This window comes from Sturnira hondurensis, unplaced genomic scaffold, assembly GCF_014824575.4.
Source record: "Sturnira hondurensis isolate 20B ecotype Veracruz unplaced genomic scaffold, ASM1482457v3 Scaffold0017394, whole genome shotgun sequence".
Classification (NCBI taxonomy): domain Eukaryota; kingdom Metazoa; phylum Chordata; class Mammalia; order Chiroptera; family Phyllostomidae; genus Sturnira; species Sturnira hondurensis.
This window is the reverse complement of record NW_028090025.1, coordinates 6,157,573-6,180,498: the sequence shown is the minus strand read 5'-3', so window position 1 is coordinate 6,180,498 and position 22,926 is coordinate 6,157,573. Positions and strand designations below refer to the sequence as shown.

Genomic DNA, 22,926 nt, shown 5'->3' with positions numbered 1-22,926 from the left:
CCTAACCCAAAGCAAAAGCTCCAAATTTTGGGTTCAACCTTAATATCATGCATTGACAAGATTCTTTTTTTTTTCTTTTCCTCAGTTATGCCTTCTCAGAATGCTAATACTTGTTAAGGAAGGGAACATGGAAAAGAAGGAAATGGATAATGGATCACACATAGTCAGGTCCCAGGTAAGTTTAGCTATACTCTTCTCTAAAATGCTATTATAGTTCTCAGAATGTGAGCACTGTTATTTTTCAATTCTCAGAAAGTGTTAAGCCCCAAGGTGCCAAAGCCTTGAAACTCTTGTGACAGACAATAATCTCTATTGGATGTTTCTCATTTACCTTATATACCCCTTTATGGCTCTTTTCCTCCCCAGCATTTTTACTAGTCAAGTACTCATGTTGATACTAGATGTTGTAAAGGAAAAAAAAAAAGCCATGGACTGTCTTATAATCACCCTTCACTTAAACAGCTCACTCGAATTCAAACCACACTGTAAGCAATGAATGATGCCCAGGTCACTGTGACTGCTTGGAACTAATGGCATTATTAAGTATGCCTGAGGACATCTGCTGCTACAAGTTAATTATTATCCAGAACCTGTTATATCTTTTCCAAAACCTGTTTAAGCCTGTTATTACAAGTCTATAATTTGATTAGTATTATGTAAACTGAAAAGATGTAACTTTGTTTCTATGAAAACTAGTTGGATGTTTTGGAAAGATTCAGTAAATACTATTTTTTAAAAATTTCTATCAAATTAAGTATGAGCAAAATGTAAAACACTGATGGGAAAATCATAAAACTCTCAGAGGATTCTACACCTACATTATTTCCTAAGTGTCATTTGCTTGTTCCACTTTCATAAAACAGAGACTGATGTATTATGGATATGGACTCTCAGTCATTAAAATCACTCTCATAGAAAAAGCTTAGCTTTGCATCAGAAGATGAGCCAATGAATATACATGTTTATATTTTAAATTAAAATAAAATGTTTGATATCTTTTATGGACCTCTAACCAGAGTTTTGCGTAACACACTAGACATCAGTCTTAGTTGCTTCATGTAGGAAGATTTCTATTATTCCAAATTCTATGAGGTAATCATTATCTGTACATAGCAAATAAACTAATTGGAGGAGATTTTTAAAAGTCTATATAACACAGTATTCAAAAGTATAAGTATAATGTTGGATGCTGGTATGCATGTGAAAGTCAACAAATACAAGAGGTACTCAGCCCCAGCTGATGTAGCGAAATGAGTTGAGAGCTGACCTAAAAACCAAAGGGTCACTGGTTTGATTCCCAGTCTAGGGCACATGCCTGGGTTCTGAGCCAGGTCCCCAGTAGGGGCCATGTGAGAAGCAACACACATTGAGGTTTCTCCCCCTCTCTTTTGCCCTCCCTTCCCCTCTCTCTAAAAACAAAATAAATAAAATATTTAAACAATTATTTTTTAAAAAAGATATACTCAGAAAAGGGATAAATCTGACTGAGACTGGAGGGATGAGGGAAGACTTCATGAAGAAGGTAGAGTTTGAATTTGTGCTGATACCAGGCAGGGTTTGGATTTGAGAAAAAACTAAGCTATTGCCAACAGGAAATAATACTTGAGCAACAGCTGAGACAATGAGGAGACTGTCAGCTACAGCTGAGCGTTTACTTGATACATTAGTGCTTTGGGATCCTTGCTCTGCAGGGAATAGATTCATTCAGTTTACTCTTGTTTTTTTAATTGATCTTTTAGAGAGAGAGAGGTTTTAGAGCAAAACATTGACTTGTCGTTCCACTTATTTGTGCATTCATTGGTTGACTCTTGCATGTTCCCTGACCAGGGATTGAACCCACAACCTTGGTGTATCAGATTGATGCTCTAACCAACTGAGCTACTTGGCCAGGGCATCTTTCAGTTAACTCTTAATTGTAAGGCTCCCACAGACAGGAGTAAAAAGACACTGAGAACTAATTTGGCACATGTGCCTCTTGGCATTCTAGCCAGAGCAGTTTGTTTTAATTTTCCAGAACCATTTACTGTATTAAGAAAGAAGATGGTTCATTCATTCAACAAATATTTTCTGAGCAGCTACTGTGTGTTAGAAATTATGCTTGGCACTAGATATATATCCATTAGCAAAACCGACATGGTCCTAAACCCAAAGCCCTTACACTCTAACAGAGACAGACATTTAGCAAATATACTTATAAAATTGATATGTGTATTATACAAAATAAAGACTAAGCTGCTGTGAATGTGCACTAGGGAATCAGGGGAGAATTCTCTGGATAAGCAAAATTTGACGTGAGATGTGGAGGATATGTAGAATTTATAAAAGGAAATGGAAAAGAGCATGTTAGGCATGTGGGAAATAAACATCAAGTGTAAAAACCATGGGTATATTTGAGAAATTTTTAAAAGGAGGCCAGTGTGATTGGAGTGGAAGGAGGGAGAGAATCACTAGAGGTAAGCTTGGAGAGGCATACAGGGGCCAAGTATGCAGCGCCTTTGCCCATGATAAGTTCGGGTTTTCTTCTAAGTGCAGTGAAAAGCCTTTGAGGGAATTTAAGCGAGATATAAGTGATGGAATTCCACTTTAAAAAAATCACCCTGGGATGTACTAGGTAATAAGTGAACTTGTGAGAGGCAAGAATGGAAAGGGGACAGAACTACCTAGGAAGTTATCACACTTCTAAACTCTAGAAGACAGAAAATGGTAGCTTAAAACTAGAAAATGGAGAGAAAAACATGGGTTTGAGAGTTTTGTTTTGGAAAATAGTAGGTATTAGCAAGAAGGGTAAAGGCAAAGGAAGAAAAAGATGACTTCAAAAAATGTACCCCAAGAAATGGCAAGGTAATGATAAATCAGATTATGTCACCCCTGCTCAAAATGCATAGATCCCGTTTCACGCAGAGTAAAGGCCCAAATAAGTCCTACCGACTGCTGAATCTGGACCTTTCTGACTTCATCATTTCCTTTCCCCCTCGCTCACTGCACTCTAGCCACCTGGCCTTATTCTTCTTCCCTGATTATGCCACACACACTATTGATTTAGGACCTTTGTACTAATAACTTTTCAAGTCTTTCCTCAAATGTCACCTCTTCAGTGACATCTATTCAATATTGTTTTTTAATTATTTAAATTATATGAGTCTTTCCCGTTACAAATTGTAAAAAGCTGAAAAGCAAGCATTGTATTATGCACATTTGTACCATGTTTTGCTGTGTATAATACATACCCACATTTTTGTGCACATTATACACAGGATTATTATTTTCATGTATAATGCACATCCTTATATTTCCCTAAAAATTTTTGGGCAGAAAAGTATGCATTATACTTGGCAAAATACAGAATGTCTGTCTTGAAATATGATAGAAAGACAGGTACCAATTGTTGTTTCAAAATTTTCTAATATATTTTATTGATTATGCTATTACAGTTGCCTCATGTTTTCTTTGCTTTATTCCCTTCCACCTTGTACCCCTCCTCCCACCAGCATTCTCCCACCTTAGTTCATGTCTATGGGCGTACATGTAAGTTCTTTGGCTTCTCCATTTCCTACACTATTCTTAACCTCCCCCTCTCTATTTTCTACCTACCATTTTTGCTTCTTATTACCTGTACCTTTTCCCCCATTCTTCCTCCACCCCCTCTCTGCTGATAACCCTCCATGTGATCTCCATTTCTGTGAATCTGTTCCTGTTTTAGTTGTTTGCTTAGTTTGTTTTTGTTAGTTTTTTTTAGGTTCGGTTGTTGATAGTTGTGATGTTGTTGTCATTTTACTGTTCAATTTTTATCTTCTTTTTCTTAGATAAATCCCTTTAACATTTCATATAATAAGGACTGGGAGATGATGAACTCCTTGAATTTGACCTTATCTGTGAAGCACTTTATCCACCCTTCCATTCTAAATGATAGCTTTGCTGGATAGAGTAATGTTGGATATAGATTCTTGCCTTTCATGACTTGGAATACTTCTTTCCAGCTCCTTCCTGCCTGCAAGGTTTCTTTTGAGAAATCAGCTGACAGTCTGATGGGAACTCCTTTGTAGGCAACTGTCTTCTTTTCTCTTGCTGCTTTTAAGAGTCTCTCTTTATCTTTAATCTTGGGTAACTTAATGATGTGCTTTGGCGTGTTCCTCTTTGGGTCTAACTTCTTTGGGACTCTCTGAGCTTCCTGGACTTCCTGGAAGTCTATTTCCTTTGCCAGCTTGGGGGATTTCTCCTTTATTATTTGTTCAAATAAGTTTTTGATTTCTTAGTCTTCCTCTTCTTCTGGCACCCCTATGATTCGGATGTTGGAACTATGTTCAGATGTTTGGATTTAATGTTGTCCCAGAGGTTCCTAAGCCTCTCCTCATTTTTTTTTTAAATTGTTGTTTCTTCATTCTGTTCTGGTTGAATGTTTATTTCTTCCTTCTGCTCCAAACCATTGATTTCAGTCTGGTTTCCTTCCCATCACTGTTAGTTCCCTGTACATTTTTCTTTATCTCACTTTGCATAGCCTTCATATTTTTCCTTCATTTTGTGACCATATTCAACCATTTCTATGAGCATCCTGATGACCAGTGTTTTGAACTCTGTATCTGATAGGCTGGCTATCTCTTAATCTCTTACTTGTATTTTTTCTGGAGCTTTGATCTGTTCTTTCATTTGGGCCACATGTCTTTGTCTCGGCACACCTGTTACACTGTAAGGAGTGGAGCCTTAGGTATTCACCAGAGCAGGGCAACCCACCTTGTTGAGTTGTGGTGCTCTTTGTGGGGGAAGGATCAAAGAGGGAATAATGCTGCCTGCTCAGCTCTCAGCCAACTTTCAGCCACTTCCTCCACTATCCACAACCAAACTGGGACTGATTCCTGGCCTATCTGGTGCTGATTCCTGGATGGGTAGTTTTGTGTACATTCTAGGACCCTATGGGTCTCTTCCACAAACTCTCTGGTGAGGCTGGGAGTTTCTCCTGCTGCTGCAACCCCCACAGGTTTTTTTCAGTCAGAGGTTTTAGAGCTTTATTTTCCCTGCATGGGAACCCTGGGTTGTGCGGTCTGTCTCACTCCCCAGTTGTTCCACCGGTTTATCCACACACAAATGTGGGACCACATGGTCTTAGCCACTGCCTCTCCCAGTCCACAAGCTGCCCCCTTGCCCCGAGTCCTCTTCACCTGGCTTCCAGTTCCGCCCCTCCTACTTCTCTGGATGAATGTTTCTTCTTTAACTCCTTGGTTGTCAGACTTCCATACAGTTCAATTCTCTGACAGTTCTGGTTATTTTTAATGTGTTGTTGTTCTTCTTTTGGGTGTGTGAGGAGGCAAAGTGTGTCTACCTACGCCTCCATCTTGGCTAGAAGTTATGTTGTTTCAAAACTTTTGACTTGGATTGCTCAGAGCTCTGAAGACTGTTAGCACAACAGCTTAGACAGTCTAACATCCATATAGTATTAATACATATAGTTACATTTAGAAATGGATATGGAGTTTTGTGTGTGTGTGTGTGTGTGTGTGTGTGTGTCATTATATACATCCCTCTGTCTTCCAACTACAACCACTGAGAGGGCCTAGAAACAATGATACTCCAGTAGCATTGAACACACCTCATGCCCAGTTCCTGGTTCCTAAGTGCCATTCTACATTAAAAGAGAGCAGACATAGCCACTCAGTATTTGACCAACAGAGCAGAACATGACATTTTGCAACCCTGTAGATACTCTGGTTGGAAGAAGAACCACTCAGTATTTGACCATTAGAAGGAATCAGGGATCCTTGGAGAAGTGGCTGGCTCCAAGCTTGGGGCCGAAAAACACAAGATGAACTTTCAAAGAACATTTTTTCCCCTCAAAAAGTAAAAGAAATGCTAAAAAATGATAGAGACATGTCAAAAGGACACAGGAGTAAGTTTTAAGGGGCTCCTACTGGCTAAACCTAGAATAATCTGAGCATTAAAAGAAATAGTGATAATAAATGTTTATAATTTATTGAATAAAAAGTATATAAATCCATCTGATATAAATTTATGAATTAATGAGAAATAAAATGTCTCCAGCACAGTAGAAAGCCAACTAAAACTATATGAAGAATAATGGAAATTGAACTAATCATCATTTAGCAGCCATCATAATTACCATTGAGTCAGACAAGAATTGTCAGTGGATGCCAAAACTAATGGATGAAAGTTTGAGGAGGAGCAAAATATTTAGAGTCTCAAAGTATCTCCTATCCAAGATACTTATTACTTACAGGAGGAAGTAGTCATTTTTCTAGTGGAAATTACTGGTAGATAACCACCTTAACCAAATTATCAAAGTTAACATTGCCAATCATGGAACTAGTCGACCATGTGTGCCTCCTATATGATTGAGAACCCAGCACCCCCTTGCATACTCTTCCTGCCAGAAGTGCACAGTGTGAATCTATTCAGAAGGAGACATTAGACAAGCCCAAACTGAGGTTTATTCTCAAGATAACAGGCCTGCACTTTTCAAAATCTCAGTGTTGTGAAATACAAAGGAAGGCACGGAAATTGTTACAGATTAAAGGAGATAAAAGATACAAGACAACCAAATGGAGTGTATGACCTTGAATTTTCTTCAGTATAAAAGACATTATCAGAACATTTAGTGGAATTTGAGGCCCTGGCTGGTGTAGCTCAGTGGATTGAGCGCGGGCCTGTGAACCAGAGGATCGCGGTTCGATTCCCAGTCAGGGCACATGCCTGGGTTGTAGTCCAGTTACCTGAAGGCCAACTCCCAGCAGGGGACGCACAAAAGGCAACTATACATTGATGTTTCTCTCCCTCTCTCCTTCCCCTCTAAAGATAAATAAATAAAAATTTTAAAAAAAAGAACATTTAGTGGAATTTGAATAATTGTATAGTTTTGACAGTCTTACTTTACCAGTGTTACTTTTCTGATTTTCATTTTGTACTGTTATTATATGACAATTCCATGTTTTTTTCAGAAATAAATACCAAATTTTTTATGTATAAAGGGGTATCGTGTCTGCAACTTACTGTTAAATGGTCCAGAAAAGTTATAGAAAGAGAGAAGAAGGGACAGGAGAGGGAAGAATTTCTTTCATTATTCTTGCAACTGTTCTTTTTCTTTTTATTTAATTGTTGTTCAAGTACAGTTTCTGCAACTGTTCTTGAAGTCTGAAATTATGTCCAAATTTTTTATGTTTAAAAAATAATAATGAAGTAACTCTCTCTGTCCTAGTAAGTCTGAGATGGAAAAATTTCCAGCATTAATTGTTAAGTTACAAAACAGTGTATAGCCCTGGCTGGTATGGCTCAGTGGACTGAGCACTGGCCTGCAAACCAAAAGGTTGCTGGTTTGATTCCCAGTTGGGGCAGATGCCTGGGTTGCAGGCCAGGTCCCTAGTTGAGGGTGCATGAGAGGCAACCACACGTTGATGTTTTTCTCCCTGTCTTTCTCCTCCCTTTCTCTAAAAATAAACAAAATCATGTTTAAAAACAGTGTATAAAATGTTACCTTTGAGATAAAAATAAAAAGTGACAGGTAATAATTCATATTCATATTTACATAAAGAATAATCCTGGAAAAATACAAAAACTCTAAGTAGTGATTATCCATTGGTTGTAGGAGCTAGACAGAGATGAAAGAAGCCTGAGAAAGATATCTTTTACTAAATCTTTTTAATATGTCTTTGTTTCTACACCATATCAATATATTATCTACCTTAAAATAGAATTCAAATAAGGATATGAAAATAAAGAAGAAAGAACAGAAGAAACAGGGAACAAATGGAAGATCATTAGAAAGAATAGAAGGAAGGAGAAACTATAAGCAAGTACTGATTAAGCCAGCCAAAAAGAATTACAGATGTGTATATTAAAAAATATAAACTGTAATTCATAATTTTCCTCACCCTGGTGCTTAAGAAGCATGGGGAAAATTGAATGGAAATTAGAAATAAAAATCACAGAAGGAAAGATATTACAGAAGCAAAGAAGACATTTCTGTGGTTTGATGGAAAGAGCATAGGCTTTAGAATATCTAAGATGGAATTCTGTTCCTGCCATTTACTAGCTGTATGTCCTTAGATAAATTAATTTCTTCCAGCCTTGATGACTCATCTCTAAATTGCCCACATCACTGAATTATAATATATTTTAGAAGATATGTTATCAAAGCATGAAAATTAATTTAAATGAAATGTCAATATTGTACTCAAATATTGAATCTTAACTTATGGGAAAGAGTACTTATGTAGAACACCACATTCTACTCATTCTGAAGAACTGAAGAGTTATTGTACCCATGAAGTGGGTTGGACAGCAGGGGTTGGTGTTAAGTAGTAAAGGTGGAGAAGGAGGGGTATATATTGGTTGTGCGTCTATGTCTGTAACTCTGCATCTCTTAGAGCAAAAGGGTTGTTTAAGGAGCATTGATAATGGAGGAAATATAGCAGTTACCCTTTTTTATTTGATATTCTTACCTGTCTCAAGGCAGTTCCTTTTACTGATCTCAACATATGTTATGCTGTTATGTTTCTACTGTTAACCTGTTTGCCCTTGTTGCTTTCATTTTGTTTTGTTTTGTTTTTTATCATTGAATTTATTGGGTATAACCTACTGAAATATCCTCTCTCCTATTCTGTCCAAAGGTTTAAATTTTTTAAGGACCACACAAGATACCCCAACTCGATACCTTTCACTGTTTCAGTATATCCTGAATTCTATCATTTCTGAAATCATATAGCATGAAGTTTCCATTATTGTTTTTTAATTGTTTGGATGGTATGAGATTCTTTTCCCTGCAATAGATTACAAAAAGCTTAAAAACAAGCATTATTTCATGCATGCTTTTATATATGTCTTAAAAGATGTTAGCAAGACAGGCACTGATTATTGTTTCAAAAATTTTAACCTAGATTACTCAGAGCCCTGAAGACTCTGAGCACAACAGCTGCTTAGACATCCTAACCTTTGTCTACTGCTGTACTTTTGCCCCTCCCCCTAAGGGCTCCAGTTAAAAAAAAAAAAATTCTCTGGCTGAGCTGGCATGGACTTGATGTTTCAGGAGTCACTGACATTCCAGGATGTGGCTGTGGACTTCACCAGAGAGGAGTGGGACCAGCTGCACCCTGCTCAGAAGAACCTCTACCGAGATGTGATGCTGGAAAACTATAGGAATCTGGTCGCACTTGGTATGTGTTGTTGTGTCCTTCTAAAACTGGAGATCATTCTGATGGGTTTGTAGTAGTCCTTGTAGTAGTCCTGAGGAGATAGCCCTCCTCAGATATCTGCAGGAGATGCCTGAAACCATGGGGAGTACTGAACCCTATATAGATAGATAGATAGATAGATAGATAGATAGATAGATAGATAGAGATACACTATGCTTTTTCCTCTTCATACATGCCAGTGATAAAATTTAATGCCTTTTCCATCTTAACTGTCACTTACCACAGACTCCAGCCATAATTTTTTGTGGCTTGAGGTACAATAGCAAAACTAGCACGAATTTCTTTTTTCTTCACAATTTCATGGATAGATGCATTCTTACCATAGATCTAAATGACCTCAGCATATAATTTTTTCTCTCCTTATTAAGTTGAGAACTTTGACCTTTTTACTTAAAGGAAGCATTTTATGCCTTCTATTAGGCATATCTGAATTGCTAGCATCACTGCTCTTGTGTTTTAGGGTCATTATAATGTAAAATAAATGTACTTGGTTACTAAGACAGTCCATCTGATAACCAGGATGGCTACTGTGTGACTAACTGGCCTGGAGCTTCTACAGCGTTGATATGCTGCACAGAGGGGTGATTCCCTTCATGGATGGGGTAGAGCAAGATAGAGCGGGATTTGAACCATTACTCTGCACACAGATCAGAAAAGTGTATGGGACTCAAGCTGACCTTCTTTCCTAATACCAAATGATGACTACTGTATACTAATCTTTTGTCTTTTTGACTGGGGCAGGAGATGGCTTAAATAAATAACTTAGGTTGGTCGTGAAAAAAAAAGACTAAAAATGTTTGGAAATGAGTTCTGAGAGAATTTTTTTTGTTTCCAGTATAAACTTCTGAGATACATTTTTTCCCATGAATAGGGCATCAACTTCATAAGCCAGAGGTGATCACTCAGTTGGAGGAAGAAGAGCAGTGGATGATGGAAAGGGACGGCCCACTGGGCACTCATCCAGGTGGGAAGCAAGCACTTTAGTATTTGCTGCTGGGTGAAGGGAAACAGTCACTTTTGAAATACTCAGCTGGGTATATTCCTAATATCTCTCTCTGGGATTTAAAGAATACTGAAGACTTTTTAACAATCAGGTCCGTATTTGACTTTTTCCCAAAGAGGAAGTGGCATTCTTACTTTTCTGATTAAACAAGTAATATATACTTATTATTTTAAAATTTACACAATACAAAAGTTATTTTGAAGGTATTAGTCTGATGTCCTTAAATATCTGATGTTGTAGATCTCCACATAACACTGTATTTTTTATTCACACATTCTCTCTTTGTATTCTTTAAATCTTTCTTTTCTATATCAAAAATCCTGTCATTTTTACCTACTTTCATTTTTTCTTTTTCCTTTCATTATTAAACTATTTAAACTTGTCCAAAAGCCATAGTCTTGGTTCTTATTCTCATGCTCACCTTTGTGGTATAATTTACTTGGTACTAAAATTGTTTTCTTGGAGATTACCACTGACTTCCAGTCATATCCAGGGGCTAAAAAACCATAGTTAGTGTCTCCTATGAACTTGTACTTGACTGTGTTGACTTGACTTGACTTTTTTTCTTGTACCCTGGCTTATAATACACACTGTCCTTGCCTCTGTCAGCTTTTCTCCTGTATCTTTACCTGCTCCTGCACTATCTTCTCTCCCTCTTTAGTCTTCTAAAGGTGTGTATTTCTATGGACTTAATGTTCCATTCTGTAGTTCAATGCCTTTAAGTAGCCTTATATGTCAGTTTCCCCCATTTCTAGTCTAAGTATTTCACCTACATTCTCTTTCCAGATTTTAGATTATATTTTTATTTATGAATGTCATGCTATTATTTAATTAAGTACTGTATTTCAGAACCTGAATCTGTTGACTTTATACTCTCTCCTTTAAAACATTTCACTAAATATGAGACTTCTTGACTAAAAGAAACCCTCCATAGTTCCCTGTTAGCATAACACCTACAATGCTCTGACCGGGTTATATCAGCAAATAGTTGACTGCTACTTGTATACTATATTGCACTCTGGTTGATTAGGCCACGCTAACCTGCCCCATCTCCGTCTAATTTCCCACTCTGATTCTTTGTCATGGCACTTTGCTTCATCATTTGGACTTGATTTGGTTTCATTCAAACTTCTGATTTTTCAATTTGACTTGGACTTGGCTGTCCTTCTTGCTTTTAGTGCTCTAGATTATTTTAGGCAGGAAGCTTTGTTCCTAATTCAGCCTCTTTGAACGTGAACTTTGGCCTGACCAGTGCTGGCATTTCATGAGTAGAGGCTAATAATAAAAAACATTTTGTCAGGAACCCCTAGCACTTTTCTTGACAACAGTGGGTGACATTATTTCTATGAACCTCCACACCCTGAATCCCAGCAAGTAGGAAACTAAAGAAAAGAAATGAAAAACTCCCTTTTCAAGTGAATTGTCAGGGTAGACACCTACAGCAGAAGTCAGAGCTATTCTGTCCAAGGGGTACATATGCTGCCATATGTAGGGTCCACACCGTCTCCCATTATGGCCCTACCCACTGATGACCCTGAACTAGAGAAAGTAATTGCTAAGGTAAGAAGATTTCCAGACATCATTATGCATGTATACGCACATACCTAAAGCTCTTGGTTCATAGCTCAGCTTGAACAACTGATTTTTTCCCCATCCTCCTTGTCAGGGATAGGCAGGCTAGCAGTCTCCACCAAGGAGGCTACTTGTGTTTTTGCATTACCCTGTGAGACATAATTAGTGGTCCTTCTGATGAGAATGTGGAAAACATTTCTGTTTATCAAAGGACACATAGAATGATTTGGCTCTAATGACCTAATTCTGATGTATTTTCTGAGATATTACCTGCCTCGTTGTTGTTGACATCTACTGATGTGTATTTATCTAGAAATCTCTTCCTAGCTAAGATGAGATCTAGAAAGTGTCCAGAGGATTTACTAATGGAGAGGTTAATAATTATATTAACAAGAGAAATGACAGGGGACTGATTAGAAGAACAATCAATTTGTACATTGTCAAATGAACAGAGGTAAAAAAAATGCAGAGCTAGTATGTGTACAGTCCTCTCATAAGAAGCTAGAATGAGAAAGGAGGACAATAAAGAGGATATTTGCTAGAATAAGAAGGTAGTGTCAAAAGAAGATTGTTCTAAGCAGGAATGATTTTAGCTTGTTTATAACGCTGAAGGGAAGGAGTCAGTAGAAAGAGTAGGAGAAATAGATACGAAAGATGGATCACAGTTCTAGAAGACATGGGAGTGGAATTGGAGATAAAAAGATTAGGGTGATTTTGTTCAGAAATAAGTTTATTTGCGGCAAAGTTGGGGAGTTCACACATGGTGATTTTTATTTTCTTGGCAAATTGGGAGGCAAGGTCGTCTGTTGAATGTAGGGGAGGGATCTTGAGCACTTGCTGTAGCTCACTGAGGTCAGTGGAAGCTGACCAAAGAATAGTAAAGGAATTACTGAGCAGCTTCAGGGGTCCAAATGAGTTTTTTCTATATATATGTGGTTTCTAATTTCCATGTATATATAACAGGAGAGATGTGTATGACATCTCTCCTGTTATGTTCATTACTGGAATAGATTTGTGGAGCCTAAGTTGAGGGAACTAAAGGAGGAAAACTGTGAAAGCGAGTTAGTTAATTCAAGTGGTTTGACTTAGAATCCAAGAAGTGACAAGGAGTAAAATGAAGTCTGAAGAGGACTGAAAACTGAAAGACAACGAAAGAGCCGAAGAAATGGAGACTAGATGAGGTCAGAAAGCAAGTAGAATGGAAATAGGGCACGAGTCAACTCACTGGGCAGGAAGGTGTGACATTGAGTTTGAGATTTATTACATGGAGTAAAGTTAGAGCATAACTGCAGAGCCAGGTAAGTAGATTATTGAAGAGTAAAGGCAGGTGCACAAACAACTGCCAGTTAGAAAAATAAGATGGAAAAGAAGAGTCTCATTCAATAACAACTAAGAAGAGAAAACATTTAGAAATAAACGTTCCACAAGAAATGTGCAATACATCCATGCTGTCGCAGAAAGTAAGAACTCCTTCTTTCTGCTGCATAGTATTCTGGAGAGCATTATGCTAAGTGAAATAAACCAGGTGGTGAAGGACAAATAACCATATAATCTCACCTATAAGTGGAACCTAATCAACAAAACAAGCAAACAAGCAACCAGAGACATTGCAATTAAGAACAGACAGTAACCAGAGGGGAAGTGGGAGGGGGTAATGGGGGAAAAGGAGGAAGGGTTTTCAGGAGTGTGTATAAAGGACACATGGATAAAAACCAAAGAGGGTAGGATCAAGGGTGGGGAGTGTGGATGGTTGTGGTGGGGAGGAGTTGGGGGTAGAAAATGGAGACAATTGTACTTGAACAACAATATAAAAAAGTGTGCAGTACATATGAAGAAAACCTTAAGACATTTCTGACAGACACATAAATGAACTAGTCGGACACACCAAGATGTCAGTGGCTCTACTTTACATGTAATGTAACTTCATAAAAAGAACCTATGAGGTTTGGGGAGGATCTAGATAACTTCATTCTAAAGTTCACATAAAAAAAAAAAGCACGATTCCCAGTCAGGGCACATACCTAGGTTGCAGGCCAGTTCCCGGCAGGGGACACACAATACATTGTGTCTCCTCAGCAAAGGCAACCATACATTGATATATTGATATTTCTCTCCCTCTCTCCTTCCCTTCCCCTCTAAAGATAAGTAAATAAAATATTAAAAAAAAAAAAAAGCAAAACTCAAAAATACTCAGGACTTCTAGCCAAGATGGAGGCATAGGTAGACACACTGTGCCTCCTTGCACAACCAAAAAGACAATAGCAAATTTAAAAACAAAAACAACCAGAACTGACAGGAAGTCGAATTTTATGGAAGTCCGACAACCAAGGAGTCAAAGAAGAAATATTCATCCAGACCAGTAGACCTTTTAATAAATAGTGGGTAGCCATCTGGAAAGAGATAAAATTGTACCCATAGCTTACCCCTTAAACCAAGATGAATTCTGAAGGTGTCAGAGACTTTAAATGTAAATGTGAAACCATAGGAGACCTGGAAGAAAACACAAATCTTTTGTAAACTTAAAACAGGGAAGTCTTTTCTGACTGTGATTCAAAATTTAGAAGCCATTAAAAAGATTTATACATTCAATACACACAAATCCCAAAGTCTGCATGGTACAGAGTAATAAAGCAAAAAGCTAAATGGAAATGGGGGAAGTATTTGAACAGCATCTCCACATGCTCCCGTATATGTGGCGTGATCAGTGCCTATCCTCCTTTAAGGGCAGTTGCAGACATGTTTACTACATGAGGGCTTAGGTTAGGTGAGAACCCGGACAAACGGAACAACTAGAGCTTGTTCTTCAAAAGTGCTTTGAAGCCCAAAGATAATCATTGTCTCAGTCTGGAGTCTAGGCCCTGTTCCCTGGCACCCAACCAGAATGTAGCTAGGCAGCCTGTGGCTGAAGATCTGATGTGCCTTCAGGGGGCTCCCGGCAGGGGAGCAACACCTGCACAGTCCAGGCACAGTCAGTCCTCCTGGGTCAGCAGGTGGCAAGTCTGTAACCAGCAGTAGGAGTTTGCACTTCAAACATTACATAAATGTCTAACCAGTATGCTGTGCACTTGAAATGCTAAGTTGGAAAGAATATCTAAGGACATGGACAATATTTCAGGTGTGATGTCAATAGACAAATCTGCTTGGCAAGTAAATTTGTTTTTGTAAAATATATGAATATGTTAATACATACATAGAAAGGCTAGCAGATTATCCTGATTTGAAAAAGGGAGTTTTTCCTTTTTCCTCAAAGAGGCAAGCCCCCGAGAGAATGAAATCGACAAAAGCAGCATGAGCATGTTGGTCAGGCTGCCATGTTTCCGGGGCAAACAAATGTTCTGGAGGCTAGGCCTTAGGGAATGGGTGCCCTGACGTCTGCTCCCAGGCAGTAGGAGCCTAGAGCACCATACTTACTGGCAGTTCCAGGAGCCGGCTGTGCAGCCTACAGATACTGGTGCTAAGAGAACAGGGTAGTCAGTCTTCAGAGCCAGCCAATCATTCCAAACATTTTAGAGCCAAAGTTCCTGGGCAGATAAAAGCTTTTACCAAAAGAGAGCGGTCCAATTGATAATTTGGTTCAAGTGATAAATTAGTTTAAAATGAATTTTCTAAATCACTTATTTTTAGTAATTTTTAGACCATAGTAATTGCTGTTTATCTTTTTCTATATCTTTGAGCATATTGATCTGTTTTTCACAATTTTTTAACTTGGACTTTTTTCTTTTTTTACTTCATGTTCAGTGAGCAAACTAGTCCGCTATGGTGCTTTTAATAACAGTAAGTTCAATATAACCTAAGTGGGAATTGATTAAAAATACATTGATGCCCTGGCTGATGTTGCTCAATGGATTGAGCACTGGCCTGTGAACCAGAGAGTAGCTGGTTCAATTCCCAGCCAGGGCACATGCCTAGGTTGCAGGCCAGGTCCCCAGTAGGGGGTGTGCAAGAGGCAACCACACACTGATGTTTCCCTCTCTTTCTCCCTCCCTTCCCCTCTCTAAAAAATAAAAGAAAAATCTTTTAAAAAATACATTGGAATTGTACATCTATAAAATTAGATATTTGACAGTGCCTCAAAAATTATATGGAAATGTATTTGTTGACATGGAAATGTGTTCCTGATGTGCAGTGATGTAAAAAAGCAAAATATAAAACAGTATTGTGGTATAATTCCTTCATCATTTTTCCAGAACAGTTCCTGGCATAACTATTGATGGTACCCTCTTCTACTGTCAAGTGACCTATTGAGGACACTGCTCAAGCGCACCATCCCTAGAGCTTTGGTGTTCAGGCATCCCTCCGAGTCATTGCAGGCTCAGCTCCAGAGCACCACAGTAAAGCAAGTCTCACTAAATTTGTGATTTCCCAGTGCGCATGAAAGTTATGTTTACACTGTACTGCAGTCTATTAAGTATGCAAAGCGTTGTCTAAAAAATAATGTATGTACTAAATTTAAAAATACTTAATTGCTCAAAAATGCTAACCATCATCTGGAATTTTAGCAAGTCGTAATCTTTTGCTGACAGAGAGTTTTTCCTTGATTTTGATGGCTGCTGACCAATCAGGCTGCTGGTTGTTGAAGGTAGGGGTGGCTGTGGCCATTTCTTAAATGAAGACAACAATGAAGTTTGTGGCACCAATTGACTGTTCCTACAAACAATTTCTCTGGAGCACACAGTGCTCTTTGATAGCATTTTAGCCAAATAGAGCTTCTTCCAAAATTGAGGTTGATCCTCTGAAACTCCACCACTGCTGTATCAACAAAGTTTATGTAACATTCTAATTCCTTTGTTGTTTTTTCAGCAATCTTCACGGCATCTTCACCAGGAGTAGATTCATCTTTAAAAAACACTTTCTTTTGTTTATCTGTAAGAAGCAACTCTCCATCCATTAAAGTTTTACCATAAGATCGGGCAATTCACTCATATCTTCAGGCTCTACTTACAACTCTAGTTATCTTGCAGTTTTTCATCACATCTGCAGTTATTTCCTCCAGTGCAGTCTTGAACTCCTCAAAATCATCCATGAGGGTTGGAATTAACTTTGTCCAAACTCCTGTTAATGCTGATATTTAGAACTCTTCCCATGAATCATGCATGTTCATAATAGCATCTATAATGGGGAATCCTTTTCAGAAGATTTTCAATCTACTTTGCCCAGATCCATCAGAGGAATCACTATGTATGACAATTATAGCCTTACAAGATACACTTACCATATTTTTCAGACTATGAGACACACTTTTTTAACCAGATTTTTTGCTTTAAAATTTTCCCCCTATTTTTCTCCTCTAAAACCTAGGTGTGTCTGAGGTCTGCACCATAAAACACACCTAGGTTTTAGAAGAGGAAAATAGGAAAAAAAATTTGAAGCAAAAATGTGGTTAAAAAAAGATGCATCTTATAGTCTGAAAATTATGGTAAATAATAAGTAATTTTAACCCTCAGGTTAAAATTACTCCTTGATCCATGGCTGCAGAATGGATGCTGTGTTAACAGGCATGAAAATAACATTAATTTCATTGTATATTTTCATCAGAGCACTTGAGTGACCAGGTGCATTATCAATGTGCAGTAATATTTTGAAAAGAATCATTTTATCTGAACAGTAGGCTCAGTGGGCTTAAAATATTCAGTAAACCATATTGTAAACAACTGCACTGCCGTCCAAGCTTTGTTGTTCTATTTATAGAGCACAAACAAATAGATTTAGTGTAATTCTTAAGGCCCCTAGAATTTGTGGAATGGTAGGTGAGCACTGGCTTCAAGTTAAATTCACCAGCTACATTAGCCTTTAACAAGAGAGGCCGTCCTTTGAAGATCGGAAGCCAGGCATTAACTTCTCCTCTAGCTGTGATAGTCCTAGGCAACATCTTCTTCCAATGAAAGGTTGTTTCATATACACTGAAAATCTGCTTAGTGTAGTCACCTTTATTAATTATCTTAGCTAGATCCTCTGGATATTTGCTGCAGCTTCTATGTCAGCACTTGCTGCTTCACCTTGCACTTCTATGTTATGGAAATGGCCTCTTTTCTTAAACCTCATGAACCAACCTCTGATAGCTTCATACTTTTTTCCTGAAGTTTCCTCACCTCTCTTAGCCTTCAGTAAAATTGAAGAGAGTTAAGGCTTTGCTCTGGGTAAGGCTCTGGTTAGGGAATCTTGTGGCTGATTTGATATTCTATCCAAACCACTAAAACTTTGTATCAGCAATAAGGCTGTTTCTCTTTCTCATTCATGTGTTCACTGGAGTGGCCCTTTTCATTTCCTTTAAGAACTTTTCCTTTGCATTCACAACTTAGCTAACTGGCACAAGGAGCCTAGCTTTTGCCTCAACTCATCTTTCAACATGCCTTCTTCATTCACTAAGCTTAATCTTTTCTAGCTTTTGATTTAAAGTGAGAGATGTGCAACTCCTCCCTTCACTTAAACACTTAGACGACATTTTAGAGTTGTTAACTGGCCTAATTTCAAGATTCACATGTCTCAGGGAGTAGGGAGGCCCAAGGGGAGGGGCAGGGATGTGGAGAAAGGCCAGTCAGTGCAGCAGTCAGAGCACAACATTTTTTTGTAGACTGCGTTTCACCTTCTTACGTAGGTACAGTTCGTGGCACCCCAAAACAGTTACAATAGTAACATCAAAGAAAAGTGATCACAGATCACCATACCAAATATAATAATAATGGAGAAGGNAGTTGTTAACTGGCCTAATTTCAAGATTCAGGTGTCTCAGGGAATAGGGAGGCCCAAGGGGAGGGGCAGGGATGCGGAGAAAGGCCAGTCAGTGCAGCAGTCAGAGCACAACATTTTTTTGTAGACTGCGTTTCACCTTCTTACGTAGGTACAGTTCGTGGCACCCCAAAACAGTTACAATAGTAACATCAAAGAAAAGTGATCACAGATCACCATACCAAATATAATAATAATGGAGAAGGTTGAAAAATGGTGAGAATGACCAAAATGTGACACAGAAACACAAGGTGAGCAAAGGATGTTGGAAAAATGCTGGTAGACATGCTCAGTATAAGGTTGCCACAGACCTTCAATTTGTAAAAATTGTGATATCTGCGAAGTGCAGTAAAGTGGAATGCAATAAAATGAGGTATGCTTATACATTCCCTGAGGTCAGAAGACCAAGACTAGTGCATGACTCACCTTTAAGAAATCTAAAGCAGTCCAAGGCCCAAGAACTGCTGACTAATGAAACAGCTTTGGTGGGAGAGCCAGGAGAAACTGTTGAGTTAGGGTCAGTGTTCACTACTACGAAGGTGTGTTGGGACAGGGTATCAGGGGTGTTTTTCTTGAGTCAGCCAGCATGATCTTGGATCTTGTCCAACAGGGGTTATGCCCTCGGGTGTCTCCCAAGGGGCAACTCAGTGTAGAGATGGATCTCTAGATCATGGAAATGGCAGGAGAGAGAGCCTCCCAGAGTACAGGAGTTCCCAAAAGGCAGTCTGTTCAACCATCAGCTAGGCTGAGAATATGAAGCCACCTAGTTACACAAAAACTGTCCTATCTCCTAATCCCTCCTCCTGCCACACAGCTTCTACCCTCCAACTCTTATGAGAATGGAGCTAAACAACACTAGTGAGTGAATGAAAAGGTAAGCAGGGAAATAGTGAAGTGAGAAAAAGAATAGAGTGAAGTGAGAAAAAGAATAGAGAGAGAAGAGTTGGGAGAGGGGTCACCAGGAAGAAAGTAGAGTGGGAGAAGAGGCAGGCAGGGAGGGAGAAGGAATATGACTCTAACAGACCCAGAGGAAGCGAAAGAGATTAATGTTGGAGTCTTGACTATTACACGTGAGTGAACATTTTAATTCGTGAGTAGAGACTGTGTTTGTGATAGTGTAACAGGTGTACCTATTTATTACATAAGAATTAGGAGGAAAGTCCTGGGACCTGCCCAAATCTTCATCTAGAAGCAGAGGAATAATTCCCCCACTAAGTAAATTTTAAAGTGGTAGGAGATTGAAATGAAATTTTGTTTTTATCACATCCATGAGTCATGCTTATTCAAAATATGGTTTACATTTATATTTGTGTGAACATAGGAAAAATCTGGCAAGATAGATCCAAACTATTAACAATGATTGTCTCTAAGGTGTGGAATTCTCACTTAATGTATTTCCACATTATTTGAATATATTACTATAAGCAAGTATTAGTTTTATCATTTTAAACAAAAGATTAAAAATAGGAAGAAATACTTTTTAAATAAACAAGTAGCTGTCTTTATAGTAGAATAATCCACAGGTGAAACCTATCTTCTCTAAATACAATTTTTCCTCTAATATCTCCCACCTCTGAGCACAGACCTGTCTTGAATATTTCTTATCCTCTTTCTCATTTTCTTTCAACTGCAGACACTCCTGAGTGACCCCTTCATCTCATGGTCACCACACGTGCTTTAAAATTTTCCCTCAGCTCGCTGCCTCTTGTCGTCTTTTTATACTCTTCCACTTGTTTTGTGACCACATTTTAAAACTTTTCAGTGCCACAAATGTCTTGACTGCATTATTGTCAGTGTCATTTGGTAGTTCATTATTCAACAACTTTCTTCAAAACATAGAATATGCTGCAGAGCATTTGTATGTTCTGAATTTCTTGTGTTTTATGTTATTAGATGTATATATTATACTGTAAACCCCAGTTACTGTTTTTTATAAGTCTAGTACCTGGCACCATACATAGTTAATACAATATTATTGACTATATGCCCTATGCTTGCTATACTTTATATCCCCATGACTACTTTGTAACTACCAATGTGTACTTCTTAATTTGTCCTGAATTTCTTTTAGGTGGGGAAAATAGACCTGAAGTGAAAAAATTAACTCCAACCCAGAGTTTTTCTGATGAAAATCAAGCCCATGACATGATAATGGAGAGACTAACCGGAGACAATTTCTGGTACTCCATTCTGGGAGGACTCTGGGACTTTGATTACCAGTTAGAGTTTCACCAAGAAAACCAGCAGAAGCATTTAGGTCAAGTATCTTTCACCCAGAAAAAGATTACAAAGGAGAGAAGCCTTGAATGTACTGGATTTGAGGAAAACTATAAAATGAGCTCAAATCTTATTATGCATCAGCAAATTTCTTCAATTGAAATACCCCTTACTTCAGACACACAAGGAAATAACATCAATCATAATTCAGAATTGATTTACTATCAGGGAAACTATATAAGAAACAATACTTACGAATATAATGAATGTGGGAAAACCTTCAATCAGCATGTTCTTCATACTAATCATATTCATACTGAAGAGAGATCCAGTGAATGTAGGAAGGCCTTCAGCCACAATTCATCATTTACCCAACCTCAGATAGTCCTTACAGGAGAGAAGCCCTATAAGTGTGATGAATGTGGGAAAAGATTCAGCCAGAGGATACATCTTATTCAACATCAGCGAATTCATACAGGAGAAAAACCTTTTATATGCAATGAGTGTGGGAAAGCCTTTCGTCAGCATTCATCCTTTACTCAGCATCTGAGGATTCATACTGGAGAGAAGCCCTACAAATGTAATCAATGTGGCAAAGCCTTTAGCCGAATCACATCCCTTACTGAACATCATAGACTTCATACTGGAGAGAAACCTTATGAATGTAGTTTTTGTGAAAAAGCCTTTAGTCAGAGGACACATCTGAATCAGCATGAGAGGACTCATACAGGAGAGAAGCCCTATAAATGTAATGAATGTGAGAAAGCCTTTAGCCAGAGTGCACACCTTAATCAACATAGGAAAATCCACACTCGGGAGAAATTATGTGACTATAATAAATGTGAGAATGTTTTAAGCCACAGTCTTTCACTTAGTCAGCAGCACATAACTCATGGGGGGGAAATCATATGAATATATAAATGTAGGAAGTTTTTTGTCAGATCTTTCTATCCAATTCAATAGTAAATTATTCATAGTGGAAAGTTTATTAGCAAACATCTAATGCATAGAAACCAAATAGATTTAGACCTTAAACTAGTAGCATATTATATTCCCAAGAGAGATTATAAAAAGTGAAAATAATTTATTTTATAAACAAGATTTTATTAGGAGTTGTGTTCCAAATCTGATATAAAACTTTTTTAAAATTTATTGATGACTTTAGAGAGAGGAAGGGAGAAAAAGAGAGAAACATTTTGCTCTTCCACCCATTATTCATTCATTGGTTGATTCTTGTATGTACCCTGACCTGGGATTGAACCCACAACCTTGGCTTACTGAGACAATGCTCTAACCAACTGAGCTATTTGGCCAGGGCAAAACTTTTTTAATGACCAGAAATTTTGTAGGCAATAACCTGTGATTATTCACCTATTAGTTTTATGATATGAAGTTTTTAATTATATAAACAATGTTTAGTCAAGATAATAATGTAGTGTAACCAGTCACATAAACTTGTAATAAACCAAAAAGAGCAATGGTTTCCAAACTTCAGTCATTTGTGTGCTTTTTTTGTAGTTTTTACCATATTTAGTGTTTCCTTAATAAAGCGACTCAATTTTTAGCCTTTTCTAGGAAGTGTTATTTATGAAAACTGAGTTTTATATGCTAATCATATTCTTTCTAATTTCCATCAGTGTAAATATATAACTTTGAATTTTAAAATATTCATTGATATATCACCTGAATCTTCTGTTCCATTATTTGAGAAACAATGTGATAGAATATGACAGTATACTATTGTTGTTTTTTTAGCAGTCCTTTCATTATTCTTATCAAATGAATCCTAGGATCACTTTTAAAAATCTCAGAGGAGACTGAATATCATGTTGATGAAATCTGAAAAGTGATTCAGAGAAGTCTACTTTTCTATCATGTTGTTCTAGTTTTAAATTTACCTATAACAAACACAAACTTTTAAATTAAAATAGTTGTTGTTGCTATAGTCAAAGATTTGAAGAGAGAGAAATCTTCTGTTTTAATAGTGACTCCCTATGCCTCCCAGCACCACTGTGGGAGACCAGAAGTAGCGGATTATACCAGAGAGTGAGCAAAATTGAGGCTAAGCACCAGGACAGATTCTTAGTGTCTTATATAAGCAACTAAGGAAGTACTACTAATTGGCTTAATTGGTTTACTTTTTGAGATATATTTATATAACAGCTTTTTCCTAAAAGAATTTAGGTGATGTAATTTAATGTCTATGATTACTAC

At 37.8% G+C, this 22,926-nt stretch overlaps 1 protein-coding gene across 1 annotated transcript; it reads left to right on the top strand.

Annotated features, from left to right (window-relative positions):
* Nucleotides 1–87: 87 nt before the first annotated feature.
* On the top strand, nucleotides 88–21,882 carry ZNF713 (zinc finger protein 713). Its single transcript, XM_037067685.1, has 4 exons — nucleotides 88–175; nucleotides 9,029–9,155; nucleotides 10,066–10,158; nucleotides 20,567–21,882. Exons 1-4 carry the CDS (start codon nucleotides 101–103, stop codon nucleotides 21,622–21,624), a joined length of 1,353 nt encoding a protein of 450 aa, XP_036923580.1. The 5' UTR covers nucleotides 88–100; the 3' UTR covers nucleotides 21,625–21,882.
* The last annotated feature ends 1,044 nt before the right edge of the window (nucleotides 21,883–22,926 follow it).

Coding starts and splice junctions, on each gene's coding strand:
- ZNF713 (XM_037067685.1), top strand. CDS start 101: ATGCTAATACTTGTTAAGGAAGGGAACATGGAAAAGAAGGAAATGGAT. Junction 9,156..10,065: donor TAGGAATCTGGTCGCACTTG/GTATGTGTTGTT, acceptor TCCCATGAATAG/GGCATCAACTTCATAAGCCA. Junction 10,159..20,566: donor CCCACTGGGCACTCATCCAG/GTGGGAAGCAAG, acceptor AATTTCTTTTAG/GTGGGGAAAATAGACCTGAA.